Consider the following 19,206-nt stretch of genomic DNA (forward strand, 5'->3'; position numbering starts at 1 on the left):
CACAAGCTACTATATATAATACCATTGTTATTACATGATGTGTATATAACGTTACATTCCTCAGGGGAAACAGATTGTGTGTTTATATCTTGCCTTTGAGATCAATGAGAGGTGCTTATATATATTGAAGTGCTTATATTGAAAAATGTATATGTATTAGTTTGGTGTGGTAGAACCCCACTGAATCTGAAATCAAACCCAACAGTCATCTGAATTAAGTACTATTTTCTGGACATTTGACAGCATCGGGCCTAGTTGTAGATTCACCAATGTGCTGTCGTCTCTAGCATGCACTTGATGGCACTACTGGTTTGAAAGTGAGTTGCAGGTAAACAGGGTGGAGAAAGATTCCATCAGCCTGTCTGCCAGCTGAGTTTGGCTCCTAACTAAAGCAGTATTTGTTCAACTTATTATCATGCAAACATCCATTATTGTTTCAGCATTTTGACCACACATTCTCAATAGAATGTCTGAATATAAAAGTGTAGAGGACACTATTGTGTCAACAATGAAAAACAGCACCTTTTATTTCCGTTTTGTGACACGACTTAATTCATTTATTATTCAGAATAATATTACAGCATTGGTATGTGTGTTCAGTAGAGTAGTGTAAAGGCACTTCAAGTTGTTGCATATCATAGTTGCAAGTATTATTCAGTTGATACATGTTATTAAAGTAGATGAGGAGTTTAAAAACTATTCTGAGCTCACAGTGCCAAACCTAGTTAATAGAGGATGGAGACAAAGTAGTCTGACACCTGTTTAAACAGTGTGAAACAGGTTTAAACAGTGTGAACAGAAGTGTAACAGGTTTAAACAATACTGTGAACAGAAGTCATTTTTTGTCACCGGATATCCAGTCTAAATACCCCAGGCCATCAGGGCGGCGCTGAGGGCTACAGTCACAGAGACCTGGACGGAGCTGGCCCCGTTACACAGGTCTGTCTGGCAGCATGAGGAGCTGCTCGTGACACCAGCACCCAGGATGCTTGCAGTGATGGTCTTGCCACACAGGTCTGAATCCAGACAACCACGGGTGTGGAGTTTCAGAAACCCAGTGGAATTGAAATCTAGATGGAATGAGATTTAGGACAAAACATTAGGAACACCTGGTCTTTCCATGACACAGACTGACTAGGTGAATCCAGGTGAAGGCTATGATCCCTTATCCATGTCACTTGCTAAATTCACTTCAATCAGTGTAGATGAAGGGGAGGACTCAATTGCACTGATACATTTGAGACATGGATTGTGTATGTGTGCCATTTAGAGGGCAAGACAAAAGATTTAAGTGCCTTTTAACAGGGTATGGTAGTAGGTGCCAGGCACACTAGTTTGAGTGTGTCAAGAACTGCAACGCTGCTGGATTTTTCATGCTCAACAGTTTCAAGTGTGTATCAAGAATGGTCTACCACCCAAAGGACATCCAGCCAACTTGACACAACTGTAGTTTTTGTGTACAGGTTTCCTTACTTGCTTCTCCGGTGAAGCAGTTGAGAGTGGAGTTGTCACACACCATGTTTGTGGGAAAGAAACATGTCCCAAAGATTCCCACACTGCACTGCTTACAGGTCAAGGACTGGGCTGTGGAACATGGAGGAGAGGCAAGAGAAGTTGATGAATCATGCAGTTCAACACAATACATGTCACGTCCTGACCAGTATAAGGGTTATTTGTTATTGTAGTTTGGTCAGGACGTGGCAGAGGTTATTTTGTTTATGTGGTTCGGGGTGGTGATTTATGTAGTAGGGTGTTTGATTTATTATTTCCGGGTTTTTGGGCATATGTTCTAGGTTTGTATTTCTATGTGGTCTCTAGTCTTTTGTATTTCTATGTCTAGTTTATTGGGGTTGTACTCTCAATTGGAGGCAGGTGTTTTCTAGTTGCCTCTGATTGAGAGTCCTATATATGGGTATGTGTTTGGTTAAGTGTTTGTGGGAGATTGTTTCTTGTTTTGCCTGTGTACGTGCCTGACAAGACTGTTTTGTTGTTCGTGCGTTCTTCATTTTGTTATTTTGGTGTTTTCTTTATTTTAAAATAAATACAAGATGAGCATCCACATTCCTGCTGCGTTTTGGTCCGTTTTGGTCCCGACGACAACCGTTACAATACAATACAATACGACACAAACAATGATACAGTAGGTAGACAGGAGCACCTGACTGAACGTCATGAGTGGCATCAGGTGGAAGAATGAAAGAAGACAGATTGACGTCATACCTATAACTCACTCAGCAATTCACGATAAAAAACTGAAACGTACATGTTTAGACATTCACAGTATGTATAGGTATTAGGTATATACATGAAAATGAGTGGTCGATTCTATACTGTGTAAATTGATGTTGCACACACAGCGCAGCCCTGAAACTAGAAGTGTGTTTAGTGGCTTCTCTTATCTACAAGTTTGCCAATTAAATGTGGTTCAGTCATTACAATAGAGTCAATATCCTCTTATTAGTGAAGGTACTGCTACCACAGGAGACTAAACTTGTCATACAGTATAAGAACGGCCTCAGTACCCATATGCAGAATTATTACTGGTAATCACACTACAATTTCATTACAAAAACACCTAGTACAGAATTTGTGAAAAACCTGAACTAATCAAATCACAACCTATTATCTGTCTTTGAATATTGCCATAGGAACAGATGAATCTGATATGACTTACCCACTGCTATGAAGACCACCAGGACAGTCAGCACAATCAAAATATGACTTTTCATCTTCTTGTAGGAGGGTAGTGTTTGTTGTTGTCAATAGCAGGCCTAATCGCAGAATGTACTCACTTTATAGAGACTGGAAAGAACACTAATCAAATGAATGGGGAAACGTCCAGTTTCCTGCTAAGGGGTGATGCAGATGGAGAATGAAGTAGAGCAGGTTTTATTGTCCTCCGTGAGAGTGCTAAGAGGACATTTTTCTGAAAAGAAGTCTGGAATGCAGACAGTATCTGATCATTTACATTACATTGGAAATGCTCAGTCAAAAAGGGAATTTAATATCTTTATTTTATTATTTGTTCAATCCTTTCACACACCCAAAAAAACATAATGCAGTGTCTCGTAGTAGCAGATATTTTTGAAAGTGTATTTAGTATGATCATTTATTGCACATAGAATGCATAGAAAGGTTATCTTATAAAAGAGTACAGTGTAGCATACTCAATGGGGAAACTCACTACGTATGATAATTAATAGTGACATGGTTGAGAAGAAGTTATTCCATTAAAAAGTGTAGTCACTCTGGCGTGTTCCAAATGTTAATACAGTAAAATACATACATTGATTAACTGTTCATACCGATGCTGTAGTAGGATGTTGTGTATTCTAGGCCCTGGAAGTAAAACCAGTTTGAATTGGTACTTGGAACTAAAGCTTAGTGAAACTAGCCTGAATAAACATTGTAGTCTTTTCCAGAATAAACCATTTTCAATACATTGTGTATCTAAGAGCTACAACCTACAATAACACCCTTCAATGGAGGAGGTGTCCTTATTGTGAATACTTTGTCAAGGCGAAGGGTGGCACCAAGGACCACGGTGAGAGTTAGTTGGATGGCTCCGGCAGCCTGCCATGTTGCTCAGGTTGGTGCTGCAGCAGGTTTGTGAGATGGTGTAGCCGGCTCCCAGGATGCTAACAGTGAATGTGGTGTTACAGGAAGCTGTGGCCATGCAGACCTTGCGCGTGATGCTCAGGATGCTACTGATGTTGAACACTAAATGAAGAAGGAATAGAGAAGAAGCAATTGTAAATACAGGTATTTTCTGTTTGGGTAGCACTTTATTTAACAGTACACAAATTGCTAGGTTAACTGAAAAATGACACAGTAGTTATCAAAAAATGACACTAAAATAAGCTAAGAATGACTTTTTTTATTTTTATTGTAGCTTTCTACTTGGATGAAACCACAGGGTCAGTACCTGCTTGTCCGCTCTAGCAGTTGGGCTCAGAGGTGCTACATGTTGTAGTTGTACCAAACAGACAAAGACTGGTGATCCTCATAGAACATGTGTTGCAATGCAGGGACTCTGCTGTGAGATGGATGGAGAGAAAGATGGTGGGAAGGAGAGCAAAAGGAGAGAAACAAATAAGATCGCTGTCATCATGACGCTATTATGTACAATCACTAGTAACGGTAATCAAAAATTGTTAAAAGATTTTAAAAACAATTAACAGTTGGACAATGGATGAAGATACTCTAAACTTGAATTATTATTATTTTTAATCCATCAGATATTGACTGAATTATAGCACATAAAACATTTGACTGGCACAGACAAAATAATGGAGTTCAGGGATTTGGGTGGAAATTGAGGAATTCAATTTATTGTCAAATTTCACTTTTTTTCTTTCTTAGAATGCACTCATACATACATTTTCTAATGGTATCATGTATTTTATTTTATGTTAAAATAAAGTTATATGTGCCTCATTTGCATAAATACACAGGGTTATTTTGCATATATTAATACATATTAATACATAAAGGGGCGGAACAGAGCTGCAACCACAAAAAAATTTGCTCATTTTAATGGCTGGAATGGAATAAATGGAACGCTATCAAAAAAATAAGGAAACCGTTCCAATAATTCCATTACAGTGAGCCCGTCCTCCTATAGCTACTACCACCAGCCTCCACTAATCTATGCCCACATGCACTCACCAGCGCTGTCTTGTCTGCCTCATTAATTACTGTTGTTGTCACGTTCTGTTGCATAATTCAACAAGTGTGTCAATAGCAGGATAGTTTCAGATTAAAAATCAATAGACTTGGCTCTAGATAACACCTATCTATACATACTTTACATTTTTTGCGAGATCATGATATTACTATAATCCGAATGTTCATTTTCGGAAGTTGCTTTAATTTCAGAGCATAATTTATAAACATTTCAACTGCATTCAATTATTACTTTAAAAAAAAACTAATTAAATTAAGTTTTCTTTCTTCTCTTTCTTGTGATGTACAGTGCCTTCGGAAAGTATTCAGACCCCTTGACCTTTTCCACATTTTGTTACATTACAGCCTTATTCTAAAATTGATAAAATATTTTTTTAAATCAGCAATCTACACACAATTCCCCATAATGACAAAGCGAAAACTAGTTTTTAGAAATGGTTGCATATTTAGTCAAAATTAAAACCAGAAATACCTTATTTACATAAGTATTCAGACCCTTTGCTATGAGACTCGAAATTGAGCTCAGGTGCATCCTGTTTCCATTGATCATCCTTGAGATATTTCTACAACTTGACTGGAGTCCACCTGTGGTAAATTCAATTGATTAGACATGATTTGGAAAGTTACACACATGTCTATTTAAGGTCCCACAGTTGACTGTACATGTCAGAGCAAAAACCAAGCCATGAGGTCAAAGGAATTGTCCGCAGAGCTCCGAGACAGGATTATGTTGATGCACAGATCTGGGGAAGGTTACCAAAACGTTTCTGCAGCATTGAAGGTCCCCAAGAACACAGTGGCCTCCATCATTCTTAAATTAAAGAAGTTTGGAACCACCAAGACTCTTCCTAGAGCTGGCCGCCCGGCCAAACTGACCAATCGGGGGAGAAGGGCCTTGGTCAGGGAGGAGACCAAGATCCTGATGGTCACTCTGACAGAGCTCTAGAGTTCCTCTGTGGAGATGGAAGAACCTTCCAGAAGGACAACTATCTCTGCAGCACTCCACCAATCAGGCCTTTATGGTAGAGTGGCCAGATGGAAGCCACTCCTCAGTACAAGGCACATGACAGCCCGCTTCAAGTTTGCCAAAAAGCACCTAAAGACTCTCAGACCATGAGAAACAAGATTCTCTGGTCTGATGAGACCAAGATTGAACTCTTTGGCCTGAATTCCAAGCGTCACGTCTGAAGGAAATCTGGCACCATCCCTATGGTGAAGCATTGTGGTGGCAGCATCATGCTGTGGGGATGTTTTTCAGCGGCAGGGACTGGGCGACTAGTCAGGACAGAGGCAAATATGAACGGAGCAAAGTACAGAGTGATCCTTGAAGAAAACCTGCTCCAGAGTGCTCAGGACCTCAGACTGGGGCGAAGGTTCACCTGGCTTCGTGACAATTCTCTGAATGTCCTTCAGTGTCCCAGCCAGAGCCCGGACTTGAACCCAATGGCACAACTAGTCTTGCTTTAGAGCTCTAATAACGTAAGGTAAGGTAGACGTAACGTAAGGTAGATTGGTCCTACTACTGTGTGTAGTTTTGCTAAATTTCCACACACTATTCATTACAAAAACGTATCTGAAATTTAGCCGTACACATCAACAACCATGGCTTCATATAATAACTGAAAGATATGCACCCCACTACAACATGTGTATCCAAAATGCAGCCTGTAGCCATAGCTGCCATTGGCCTATTTTTTTAATTTCACCTTTATTTAACCAGGTAGGCTAGTTGAGAACAAGTTCTCATTTACAACTGTGACCTGGCCAAGATAAAGCAAAGCAGTGCGACAAAACAACAACACAGAGTTACACATGGAATAAACAAACGTACAGTCAATAACACAATAGAAAAGTCTATATACAGTGTTTGTGCAAATGAAGTAAGATTAGGGAGGTGAGGCAATAAATAAGCCATAGAGGCAAAATAATGACAATTTAGCAATTAAACACTGGAGTGGTAGATGTGCAGAAGATGAATGTGCAAGTAGAGATACTGGGGTGCAAAGGAGCAAAACAAAAACAATATGGGGATGAGGTAGTTGGGTGGGCTATTTACAGATGGGCTATGTACAGGTGCAATGATCTGTAAGCTGCTCTGACAGCTGGTGCTTAAAGTTTGTGAGGGAGATATGGGTCTCCAGCTTCAGTGATTTTTGCAATTCGCTCCAGTCATTGGCAGCAGAAACTGGAAGGAAAGGCGGCCAAAGGACGAGTTGGCTTTGGGGGTGACCAGTGAAATATACATGCTGGTGTCACGATTCCTTAAGGCAGGAGGAAAAGGCAGAGTCAAACGCAGGAGACGTAGTCCAGTAGTGCCGTAGAACGGTATATTTATTGCACCGAAAAACCACTCAGCGTAACAAAAGGGCATAGGGTGCGCCCAGAGACCACACGGGAACACAGTAAACCCCGAGAAAACAAAGATACGCACGGGGCGCAGCCCGGCAAATATAACATTCCTCTAGCGAGAATCCGCTGGGGAAAAAATTTGCAAAAACACAGAACGTTCACAGACCTGCCCGCTGACGAACTAAACAATCCCGCACAAAACACAAACCAAAAGGAACAAACTAAATACCCCCCCTACTAATGACAGAAAAGGAAACAGGTGTGGACTTAAACAGACAAAACACAACGAACACAGAAACATAGATCGGTGGCAGCTAGATCGGTAATCGGCATTTTTGGACACCGATCATGGCCAATTACATTGCACTCCACGAGGAGACTGCGTGGCAGGCTGACTACGTGTTATGCGAGTGCAGCAAGGAGCCAAGGTAAGGTGCTAGCTAGCATTAAACGTATCTTATAAAAAAACTATCAAACTTAACATAATCACTAGTTAACTACACATGGTTGATGATATTACTTGTTAATCTAGCTTGTCCTGCCGTTGCATATAATCGATGCGGTGCCTGTTAATTTATCATTGAATCATAGCCTACTTCGCCAAACGGGTGATTTAACGCCTTTCTTAAAATCAATACACAAGTATATATTTTTAAACCTGCATATTTGGTTAATATTGCCTGCTAACATGAATTTATTTTAACTAGGGAAATTGTGTCACTTCTCTTGCGTTCTGTGCAACAGAGTCAGGGTATATGCAGCAGTTTGGGCCGCCTGGCTCGTTGCGAACTGTGAAGACTATTTCTTCCTAACAAAGACAGCCAACTTCGCCAAACGGGGGATGATTTAACAAAAGCGCATTTGCGAAAAAAGCATAATCGTTGCACGAATGTACCTAATCATAAATATCAATGCCTTTCTTAAAATCAATATACAGAAGTATATATTTTTAAACCTGCATATTTAGTTAAAAGAAATTCATGTTAGTAGGCAATATTAAACTAGGGAAATTGTGTCACTTCTCTTGCATTCATTGCACGCAGAGTCAGGGTATATGCAACAGTTTGGCTCGTTGCGAACTAATTTGCCAGAATTTTACGTAATTATGACATAACATTGAAGGCTGTGGAATGTAACAGGAATATTTAGACTTATGGATGCCACCCATTAGATAAAATACGTAACGGTTCCGTATTTCACTGAAAGAATAAACGTTTTATTTTCAAAATGATCGTTTCTGGATTTGACCATATTAATGACCTAAGGCTCGTATTTCTGTGTTGTTATGTTATAATTAAGTCTATGATTTGATATTTGATAGAGCAGTCTGACTGAGCGGTGGTAGGCAGCAGCAGGCTCGTAAGCATTCATTCAAACAGCACTTTCGTGTGTTTGCCAGCAGCTCTTCGCAATGCTTCAAGTATTGCGCTGTTTATGACTTCAAGCCTATCAACTCCCGAGATTAGGCTGGTGTAACCGATGTGAAATGGCTAGCTAGTTAGCGGGGTGCGCGCTAATAGCGTTTCAAACGTCACTCGCTCTGAGACTTGGAGTAGTTGTTCCCCTTGCTCTGCAAGGGCCGCGGCTTTTGTGGAGTGATGGGTAACGATGCTTCGAGGGTAGCTGTTGTCGATGTGTTCCTGGTTCGAGCCCAGGTAGGGGCAAGGAGAGGGACGGAAGCTATACTGTTACACTGGCAATACTAAAGTGCCTATAAGAACATCCAATAGTCAAATGTATATGAAATACAAATGATATAGAAAGAAATAGTCCTATAATTCCTATAATAACCTCAACCTAAAACTTCTTACCTGGGAATATTGAAGACTCATGTTAAAAGGAACCACCAGCTTTCATTATGTTCTCATGTTCTGAGCAAGGAACTTAAACGTTAGCTTTTTTACATGGCACATATTGCACTTTTACTTTTTTCTCCAACACTTTGTTTTTGCATTATTTAAACCAAATTGAACATGTTTAATTATTTATTTGAGGCTAAATTGATTTGATGTATTATATTAAGTTAAAATAAAAGTATTGTTGTAATTGTCATTATTACAAATAAATACAATATTTTTTAAATCGGCCGATTAATCGGTATCGGCTTTTTTGGTCCTCCAATAATCGGTATCGGTGTTGAAAAATCATAATCGGTCGACCTCTAAACATCACTCAGAGATGCACAAAATCAATATAACATTCAAAATGGGTGAACCTGGTCAGGGATTCCTTTAACAACTGACTTTCAGCACGCTTATAGGGAAAGGCATTCAACATCTACAGCACTTACAAAAATGACTGATGATTGGCTGAAATTGATAAGAAGATTGTGGGAGCTGTTTTGTTAGACTTCAGTGCAGATTTTGACATTATTGATTATAATCTGCTGCTGGAAAAAATGTATGTGTAATGGCTTTACATCCCCTGCTATATCGTGGATTGAGTTACCTGTCTAACAGAACACAGAGGGTGATCTTTAATGGAAGCCTCTCCAACATAATCCAGGTAGAGTTGGACATTCCGAGGGCTGTTGTCTAGGCCCCTTACTTTTTTCAATCTTTACTAACGACCTGCCACTGGCTCTGAATAAAACCTGTGTGTCTATGTATGCTGATGACTCAACATTATACACGTCTGCTACCGTAGCAAGTGAAATCCCTCTAACACTTAACAAAGAGCTGCAGTCAGTTTTAGAGTGGGTAACAAGTAGTAAGCTAGTACAAAACATTTAAAAACCTAAAAGCATTGTATTTGGAGCAAATAATTCACTAAACCCTAACCCTCAACTAAATCTTGAAATGAATAATGTGGAAATTGAGCAAGTTGATGAGACTAAACTGCTTGGAGTAACCCTGGATTGTAAACTCTCATTGTCAAAACATATTGATGCAACAGTTGCTAAGATGGGGAGAGGTCTGCCAGTAATAAGTAATAAAGCGCTGCTTTCTTGACATTGCTATCAACAAAACAAGTCCTACAGGCCCAAGTTTTTTTGCAACTGGACTACTGCCCAGTCATATGGTCAAGTGCCACAAAGAGGTTGGCAAATTACATTTGGCCCAGAACAGAGCAGCACGGCTGGCCCTTAAATGTACACAGAGGGCTGACATCAGTGACATGCATGTCAGTCTCTCCTGGCTCAAAGTAGAGAGATTGACTGCTGCACTTCTTGTCTTTTGAAAGGTTTTGACATGTTGAAAGCACCAAGCTGTCTGTTCAAACAACAAGCACACAGCTCAGACACCCCTGCATATCCAACAAGACATGCCACCAGAGGTCTGTTTAAACTACTAGCACACAGCTCAGACACCCATGCATATCCAACAAGACATGTCACCAGGGGTCTCTTCACAGTCCACAATTTCAGAGACTTTGGGAAATGCACAATACTGCACAGAGCCATGACTACATTGAACTTTATTCCACATCAAGTAACTCATGCAAGCAGTAAAATCAGATTTTAAAAATAGATAAAACTACACCTTATGGAACAACGCGGACTGTGAAGAAAAACACACATGCAAACACGCTAGCACATACACTCTACACACATACATTGTAATATTGTTGTGTTATACATTTTGTAATGTAATAATGTCATATGATGTACTGTTTTATTTTTGTGTAACTGCCTTAATTTGTTTGGACCCCAGGAAGAGTAGCTGCTGCCTAGGCAGCAACTTGTGGAGATCCCTAATAAATACAATACTCTTATCCAGAGCCACTTACAGAAGGGTTAAGTGAATTGCTCAAGGGCACATAGACAGAATTTTCACCTAGTCGGTTCTGGGATTCCAACCAGCAACCTTTGTTAGGCTACCCGCCGCCCACCAATATAGACATATAGGTGCAAAAAATGTGAAATTGAAAGTGATCTGGTGGAGTGAACAAGTGACTTTGTGTATTTGTTTGTTGTACTCAGTCAATTGTAAATGTACTTAGAGTTTTGAAACAATGCATTTGATGATCTGTTTAGATTTTTATGCTCAGAGTTGGGAAAATGTACACGTGAAAATTGCACCAAAGTGAGTGAATTTTTTTAAAATTACAAAACTTTTGATAATTCAAAACAAAAAATTAAAGATTGCTTTCTAGGATTTTATTTTCATTCCATAATACATGCCACACATTATTGTAGAAACTCAAGCTTATTTAGAACGAAGAAAAACACATATGGAAAGTTTAAGAATTCAATGTTACAGCTTCAACAACAGACTGATCGACTTCCACAACAATAAGTATCTTAACATTCAGGAACAGAAACTGTGTGAAAACAAAGTGAGTGTCTTTAATGCATTCTGAGACATGTGCTTCTCTGCTAAATTTGAGCTGATTACTAAAAAGCTCTTCATAAATGGGGCTGTCTTCTGGTTCTTGGGAATCAGAATCAGAATGTGTCTTCTAGTTGTTCTAGTACAGCATGCTGCCCCACACGGAGGCCACCAGGGCGGCGCCGAAGGCTGCGGTGACAGAGAGCTTGGCAGAGGTTGCGCCGCTGATTGTGACTGGGTTACACTTGTTGGTGTCGCAGCATGTCCTGACAGTGGTGTAGGTGGCACCCAGGAGGGTGGCGTTGGTGGTGTTGCAAATAGCACTCTCCAGACAGCCTTGGGTGTTGAAGCCTAGGAGAGTAGTGAGGGAGGGGAAGGCTAGAGAGAGAGAGAAGAAACACATCTTACACAAAGATGCCCCCTGTTTATTCTGTACTGGCAGATGTATTTACAACCTCCTATGTATCTAACAGAACCAAACAATTAACGTTTTATCAGTGTCATGTCCACAAACCCCCCCCCCCCCCCGCCCCCAGACTGGAAAAACTAGTAAGTACTCAACTCCTCCTCAAACACCAACCCACCCCCATCCCCTCTCATTCAGCTCACCTGAATGACATGCTTGGTAGAAACTCCCCATCCCCCACACAAGCAGTCAAATGATTTGTGCGATCACTCCATTTGTACAGTTAAACAACTTAACTCTCTTAACTAAATGCATTATATCAGTAGCCAGAGCTACAAAGGGAGATTTGGTTGCACCCCCCCATCACCTATCTGATTGTGATTATTTTGAGCGACTATTTTTACTGACTAGAGAGTCATGATTCGTTTTTCTTAGTGACTTGTTCATTTACATCTGTAAATGTACAACTGTAAAAACGTGTTCATTTACATTTACAACTCATTTACAACTGCGACCTGGCCAAGATAAAGCAAAGCAGTGTGACAAAAACAACAACACAGAGTTACACATAAACAAACGTACAGTCAATAACACAAAAGAAAAGAGAAATAGAAAAATATATGTACAGTGTGTGCAAATGAAGAAGAGCAGGGAGGTAGGCAATAAATAGGCCATAGAGGGGAAAATAGTTACAATTTAGCATTAATACTGGAGCGATAGATGTGCAGATGATGATGTGCAAGTAGAGATACTGGGGTGAAAAAGGGCAAGAGGGTAAGTAACAATATGGGGATGAGGTAGTTGGGTATGCTATTTACAGATTGGCTGTGTACAGGTACAGTGATCGGTAAACTGCTCTGTCAGCTGATGCTTAAAGTTAGAGTGGGAGATAAAAGACTCCAGCTTCAGAGATTTTTTGTTAACAAACTATAGTTTTGGCAAGTCGGTTAGGACATCTACTTTGTGCATGACACAAGTAATTGTTCTAACAATTGTTTACAGACAGATTATTTCACTTATAATTCACTGTACAACAACTCCAGTGGGTCAGAAGTTTACATACACTAAGTTGACTGTGCCTTTAAACAGCTTGGAAAATTCCAGAAAATAATGTAATGGCTTTAGAAGCTTCTGAAAGGCTAATTGCCATCATTTGAGTCAATTGGAGGTGTACCGGTGGTGTATTTCAACTCAACTTCAAACTCAGTGCCTCTTTGCTTGACATCATGGGAAAAACAAAAGAAATCAGCCAAGCCCTCAGGAAAAAAATTGTAGACCTCCACAAGTCTGATTCATCCTTGGGAGCAATTTCCAAATGCCTGAAGGTTCATCTGTACAAACAATAGTATGCAAGTATAAACACCATGGGACCACGCATCTGTCATACTGCTCAGGAAGGAGACGTGTTCTGTCTCCTAGAGATGAATGTACTTTGTTTCGAAAAGTGCAAATCAATCCCAGAACAACATCAAAGGACCTTGTGAAGATGCTGGAGGAAACAGGTATCTATATCCACAGTAAAATGAGTACAATATTGGCATAACCTGAAAGGCCGCTCAACAAGAAAGAAGCCACTGCTCCAAAAGTCGCCATAAAAAAGCCAGACTACGGTTTGCAAATGCACATGGGGACAAAGATCGTACTTTTTGGAGAAATGTCCTCTGGTCTGATGAAACTAAAATAGAACTGTTTGGCCATAATGACCATCATTACGTTTGTAGGAAAAAGGGGGATGCTTGCAAGCCGAAGAACACCATCGCAACCATGAAGCACGGGGGTGGCAGCATCATGTTGTGGGGGTGCTTTGCTGCAGGAGGGACTGGTGCACTTCACAAAATAGATGGCATCATGAGGAAGGAAAATTATGTGGATATATTGAAGCAACATCTCAAGACATCGTTCAGGAAGTTAAAGCTTGGTCGCAAATGGGTCTTCCAAATAGACAATGACCCCAAGCATACTTCCAAAGTTGTGGCAAAATGGTTTAAGGAAAACAAAGTCAAGGTATTGGAGTGGCCATCACAAAGCCCTGACCTCAATCCTATAGAAAATCTGTGGGCAAAACTGAAAAAGCATGTGTGAGCAAGAAAGCCTACAAACCTGACTCAGTTACACCAGCTCTGTCAGGAGGAACTGGCCAAAATTCACCCAACTTATTGTGGGAAGCTTGTGGAAGGCTACCCGAATCGTTTGACCCATGTTAAACAATTTAAAGGCAATGCTACCAAATACTAATTTAGTGTATGTAATCTTTTGACCCACTGGGAATGTGATGAAAGAAATAAAAGCTGGTGATCCTAACTGATGAATTTTTACTAGGATTAAATGTCAGGAATTTTGAAAAACTGAGTTTAAATGTATTTGGCTAAGGTGTATGTAAACATCCAACTTCAACTGTATACAGAATGGTGTTGTCTGCGTATAGGTGGATCAGAGAATCACCAGCAGCAAGAGCGACATCATTGATCTATACAGAGAAAAGAGTCGGCCCGAGAATTGAACCCTGTGGCACCCCCATAGAGACTGCCAGAGGTCCGGACAACAGGCCCTCCAATTTGACACACTGAATTCTATCTGAGAAGTAGTTGGTGAACCAGCCAAGGCAGTCATTTAAGAAGCCAAGGCTATTGAGTCTGCCGATAAGAATGCAGTGATTGACAGAGTCGAAAGCCTTGGCCAGGTCGATGAATACGGCTGCACAGTACTGTCTTTTATCGATGGCAGTTATGATATCGTTTAGGACATTGAGCGTGGCTGAGGTGCACCCATGACCAGCTCGGAAACCAGATTGCATAGTGGAGAAGGGACGGTGGGATTCAAAATGGTCGGTGATCTGTTTATTAACTTGGCTTTCGAAGGTTTTAGAAAGGCAAGGGCATGATAGATATAGGTCTATAACAGTTTGGGTCTAGAGTGTCTCCCCCTTTGAAGAGGGGGATGACCACAGCAGCTTTCCAATCTTTGGGGATCTCAGATGATTCGAAAAAGAGGTTGAACAGGCTAGTAATAGGGGTTGCAACAATTGCGGCAGATAATTTTAGAAAGAGTAGGTTCAGATTGTCTAGCCCAGCTGATTTGTAGGGATCTAGTTTTGGCAGCTCTTTCAGAACATCAGCTGTCTGGATTTGGGTGAATGAGAAGCAGGGGGTGGGGGGGTTGGGGGGGTTGGGCAAGTTGCAGCAAGGGGTGCTGAGATGATGGCCGTGGTAGGGGTAGCCAGGTGGAAAGCCTGGCCAGCCGTGGAAAAATGCTTATTGAAATTCTCGATTATCGTAGATTTATCGGGGGTGACAGTGTTTCCTATCCTCAGTGCAGTGGGCAGCTGGGAGGAGGCGCTCTTATTCTCCATGGACTTTAGTGTCCCAAAACTTTTTGGAATTAGTGCTACAGGAAGCAAATTTCTGATTGAAAAAGCTACCCTTAGCTTTCTTAACTGATTGCGTGGATTGGTTCCTGAATTTTTTTTGAAAAAGCTGTCCTGAAGACAAACAATGTATACGAAACGCTTCAGTCTGGTTTTAGACCCCATCATAGCACTGAGACTGCACGTGTGAAGGTGGTAAATGACCTTTTAATGATGTCAGACCGAGGCTCTGCATCTGTCCTCGTGCTCCTAGATCTTAGTGCTGCTTTTGATACCATCGATCACCACATTCTTTTGGAGAGATTGGAAATCCAAATTGGTCTACACGCACAAGTTCTGGCCTGGTTTAGATCTTATCTGTCGGAGAGATATCAGTTTGTCTCTGTGAATGGTTTGTCCTCTGACAAATCAACTGTAAATTTCGGTGTTCCTCAAGGTTCCGTTTTAGGACCACTATTGTTTTCACTATATATTTTACCTCTTGGGGATGTCATTCGAAAACATAATGTTAAATTTCACTGCTATGCGGATGACACACAGCTGGACATTTCAATGAAACATGGTGAAGCCCCAAAATTGCCTTCGCTAGAAGCCTGTGTTTCAGACATAAGGAAGTGGATGGCTGCAAACTTTCTATTTTTAAACTCAGACAAAACAGAGATGCTTGTTCTCGGTCCCAAGAAACAAAGAGATCTTCTGTTAAATCTGACAACTAATCTTGATGGTTCTACAGTCGTCTCAAATAAAACTGTGAAGGACCTCGGCGTTACGCTGGACCCTGATCTCTCTTTTGAAGAACATATCAAGACTGTTTCAAGGGCAGCTTTTTTCCATCTGCGTAACATTGCAAAAATCAGAAACTTTCTGTCCACAAATGATGTAGAAAAATTAATCCATCTACTTTCCGGCTACTCGGATAAAGCACTAAATAAACTTCAGTTAGTGCTAAATACGGCTGCTAGAATCCTGACTAGAACCAAAAAATTTGATCATATTACTCCAGTCCTAGCCTCCCTACACTGGCTTCCTGTTAAGGCAAGGGCTGATTTCAAGGTTTTACTGCTAACCTACAAAGCATTACATGGGCTTGCTCCTTCCTATCTTTCCGATTTTGTCCTGCCGTACATACCTACACGTACGCTACAGTCACAAGACGCAGGCCTCCTAATTGTCCCTAGAATTTCTAAGCAAACAGCTGGAGGCAGGGCTTTTTCCTATAGAGCTCAATTTTTATGGAATGGTCTGCCTACCCATGTGAGAGATGCAGACTTGGTCTCAACCTTTAAGTCTTTACTGAAGACTCATCTCTTCAGTGGGTCCTATGATTGAGTGTAGTCTGGCCCAGGAGTGTGAAGATGAACGGAAAGGCTCTGGAGCAACGAACCGCCCTTGCTGTCTCTGCCTGGCCGGTTCCCCTCTCTCCACTGGGATTCTCTGCCTCTAACACTATTACAGGGGCTGAGTCACTGGCTTATTGGTGTTCTTCCATGCCGTCCCTAGGAGGGGTGCGTCACTTGAGTGGGTTGAGTCACTGACGTGGTCTTCCTGTCTGGGTTGGCGCCCCCCCTTGGGTTGTGCCGTGGCGGAGATCTTTGTGGACTATACTCGGCCTTGTCTCAGGATGGTAAGTTGGTGGTTGAAGATATCCCTCTAGTGGTGTGGGGGCTGTGCTTTGGCAAAGTGGGTGGGGTTATATTGTTCCTGTTTGGCCCTGTCTGGGGGTATCGTCGGATGGGGCCACAGTGTCTCCTGACCCCTCCTGTCTCAGCCTCCAGTATTTATGCTGCAGTAGTTTATGTGTCGGGGGGCTAGGGTCAGTCTGTTATATCTGGAGTATTTCTCCTCTCTTATCCGGTGTCCTGTGTGAATTTAAGTATGCTCTCTCTAATTCTCTCTTTCTTTCTTTCTCTCTCTCGGAGGACCTGAGCCCAAGAACCATGCCTGACATGATGACTCCTTGCTGTCCCCAGTCCACCTGGCCGTGCTGCTGCTCCAGTTTCAACTGTTCTGCCTGCGGCTATGGAACCCTGACCTGTTCACCGGACGTGCTACCTGTCTTAGACCTGCTGTTTTCAACTCTCTAGAGACAGCAGGAGCGGTAGAGATACTCTCAATGATCGGCTATGAAAAGCCAACTGACATTTACTCGAGGTGCTGACTTGTTGCACTCTCGACAACTGTGATTATTGGGGGGGGCATTCGCAAGTTTCCCATCCCTCATGCGCCCTTCAAACTTCACCTGCTTTCAGAATGAGTTCAAACTCAGTCCACACGCCCTGGTGCCACAGGCTTGGCTCCCCTCTTCCTGCCACTGTAGCCATATCACAAAGTGAATGGACAAACTGCATTTTCAATGCCTTCAGGGACCAGCGCCTGTGGTTTCTGGGAAGGGGCCTTTGCAGGGTCCCCCACACAATGTATGCATTTAAAATGGCAATGTTGAGCATCCCCAAAACACATACTTCCACTATTTTCTGCCTGTACGTTCAACATTGTAATAGCTCCTAAATTGGTCAAGATGGTCAACCCCACCTATTTTCTTGTTGTAATCCATTACATTTCTACAACTTTAAACAACTCCAAAACCCCAGCCACTTTCACTTTAGGCCCAGGCTGTGTGGTACAAGGGTGAATGGTGGGACATGGGGCAGACACCTTCCATGGAAATGTAGGCTCCCCTCTTGGGTGTGCGGAGAGCACACTCTTCCTCCTCTGCTTCATACTCTCTCTGCTTCGCCCTCTCCCTCCACCTCTAACCCCTACCTCCCGGCCTTTTGCTGCTGAGTCCTGACTCCACATCACTTCCCTCACTTTCACTGACCAAGAGGAGAGTAAAATATGGCGATGAGAGGAGCACAAAAATACAATTGTAGGTCTGGAACATAATCTCTCACCATTTCGCTCTTCCTTCCTCAACGATACTCTTCCTAATAAGGGGTTTCCTTATTGTGTGATACGGATCTCTTTCCCTCTCCATCCAGAGTTCACCAATGTTAGCTGATTAGTTATAAAGCTGGGAGGTAGAAACGGAACAAAACAAGTAACTTGTTAGCTGGCCATGTAAACACATAGCCAACTCATCATATGAGCTCCACTGCGCGGGCTACTACTCTAACGACAGCTAAGCTGTCATAATAGGAAAACGAGGCAATGTACGTATAGCCTATGAATATCTGCAACTACTACACCAAGCCCAACAGATAAAAACGATTTACTCTAGCCTTGGCTTCATTTCGGTGGCCAGTTAACTGGATGTCTGTATGGCTAGCTAGTGGAAGTGCCAGCTGAGGTTGACGCTTCGTGAGCGCAGCCCACTTTTATTGCCCAACAGCCTAACTAGCGATAGCAAGCAGCTTGGGTCGTTTCCATATGAATTACACCGGTAGAAACAACCAACTAGATACAGCTAAACACAAACTATTTCCTTGAGACAGAGAGCAATCATTCGAGCTCCACCGCTGATGTGCTCGCCTTTACCAACCAAGTTATCAGGACATGATTTGCTCATTTGTGAGCTATTCCCCAAGTTTGACAGCATCACACATATCTGCTGTTTACTTTTCACTCACCTCGACATCATCGCTTTTCAAAGTGCGTTTCCGAATCATCAACAAACATTAGCCTCTTTCACTGTGAAAAGTCGTGTCCACTTCGGCACCGTCATTTTGAGTAATTGTATTTAACCAAATTCTTATTTACAATGACCACCCTATGGGACTCCCAATCACGGCCGGATGTGATACAGCCTGTATTCGAACCAGGGACTATAGGGACGCCTCTTGCACCGAGGCACCACTCGGGAGCCCAGTAATGAAGCTAAAAAAAACGTTGTAAAGTCAAATAAAGTCTGGTGTGATGAGAACTCGATCGGGTGGAATACGACGATACGAGCAAAGAATAATGAGGTTAACTTATTAAACATATTTGATACAAGCGATGATTTCAGAGAGCGCTCTGTAATCCACGCCCCAGTGGGCAGAGCTAGGCATGTTGGACTGGGACACGTTTTAATAAATAAAAACCTATTTTACAGTGGGTCCGCCATTGTTCTGTGTAGCCTAGTTATGCTCATATATTTGAGACCAGTGTATTGCAGTTAATTTCATCTTTTACTTAAGTAAAATATCTTT

At 41.7% G+C, this 19,206-nt stretch overlaps 1 protein-coding gene and 1 long non-coding RNA gene across 2 annotated transcripts; both read right to left on the reverse strand.

The window, feature by feature from the left end:
- Nucleotides 1-523: 523 nt before the first annotated feature.
- On the reverse strand, nucleotides 524-2,837 carry LOC106588214 (uncharacterized). Its single transcript, XM_014176987.3, has 3 exons — nucleotides 2,675-2,837; nucleotides 1,474-1,584; nucleotides 524-1,070 (listed from the first exon to the last, which is right to left on the reverse strand). Exons 1-3 carry the CDS (start codon nucleotides 2,727-2,729, stop codon nucleotides 862-864), a joined length of 375 nt encoding a protein of 124 aa, XP_014032462.1. The 5' UTR covers nucleotides 2,730-2,837; the 3' UTR covers nucleotides 524-861.
- Nucleotides 2,838-7,009: 4,172 nt separating this feature from the next.
- Nucleotides 7,010-19,043, reverse strand: LOC145864434 (uncharacterized). The gene is made up of 2 exons (XR_014382983.1): nucleotides 18,646-19,043; nucleotides 7,010-11,684 (listed from the first exon to the last, which is right to left on the reverse strand). It is a non-coding gene; the product is annotated as an uncharacterized LOC145864434 (long non-coding RNA).
- Nucleotides 19,044-19,206: the final 163 nt, after the last annotated feature.

Source organism: Salmo salar, chromosome 27 (genome assembly GCF_965601325.2).
Source record: "Salmo salar chromosome 27, fSalSal1, whole genome shotgun sequence".
Taxonomy (NCBI): domain Eukaryota; kingdom Metazoa; phylum Chordata; class Actinopteri; order Salmoniformes; family Salmonidae; genus Salmo; species Salmo salar.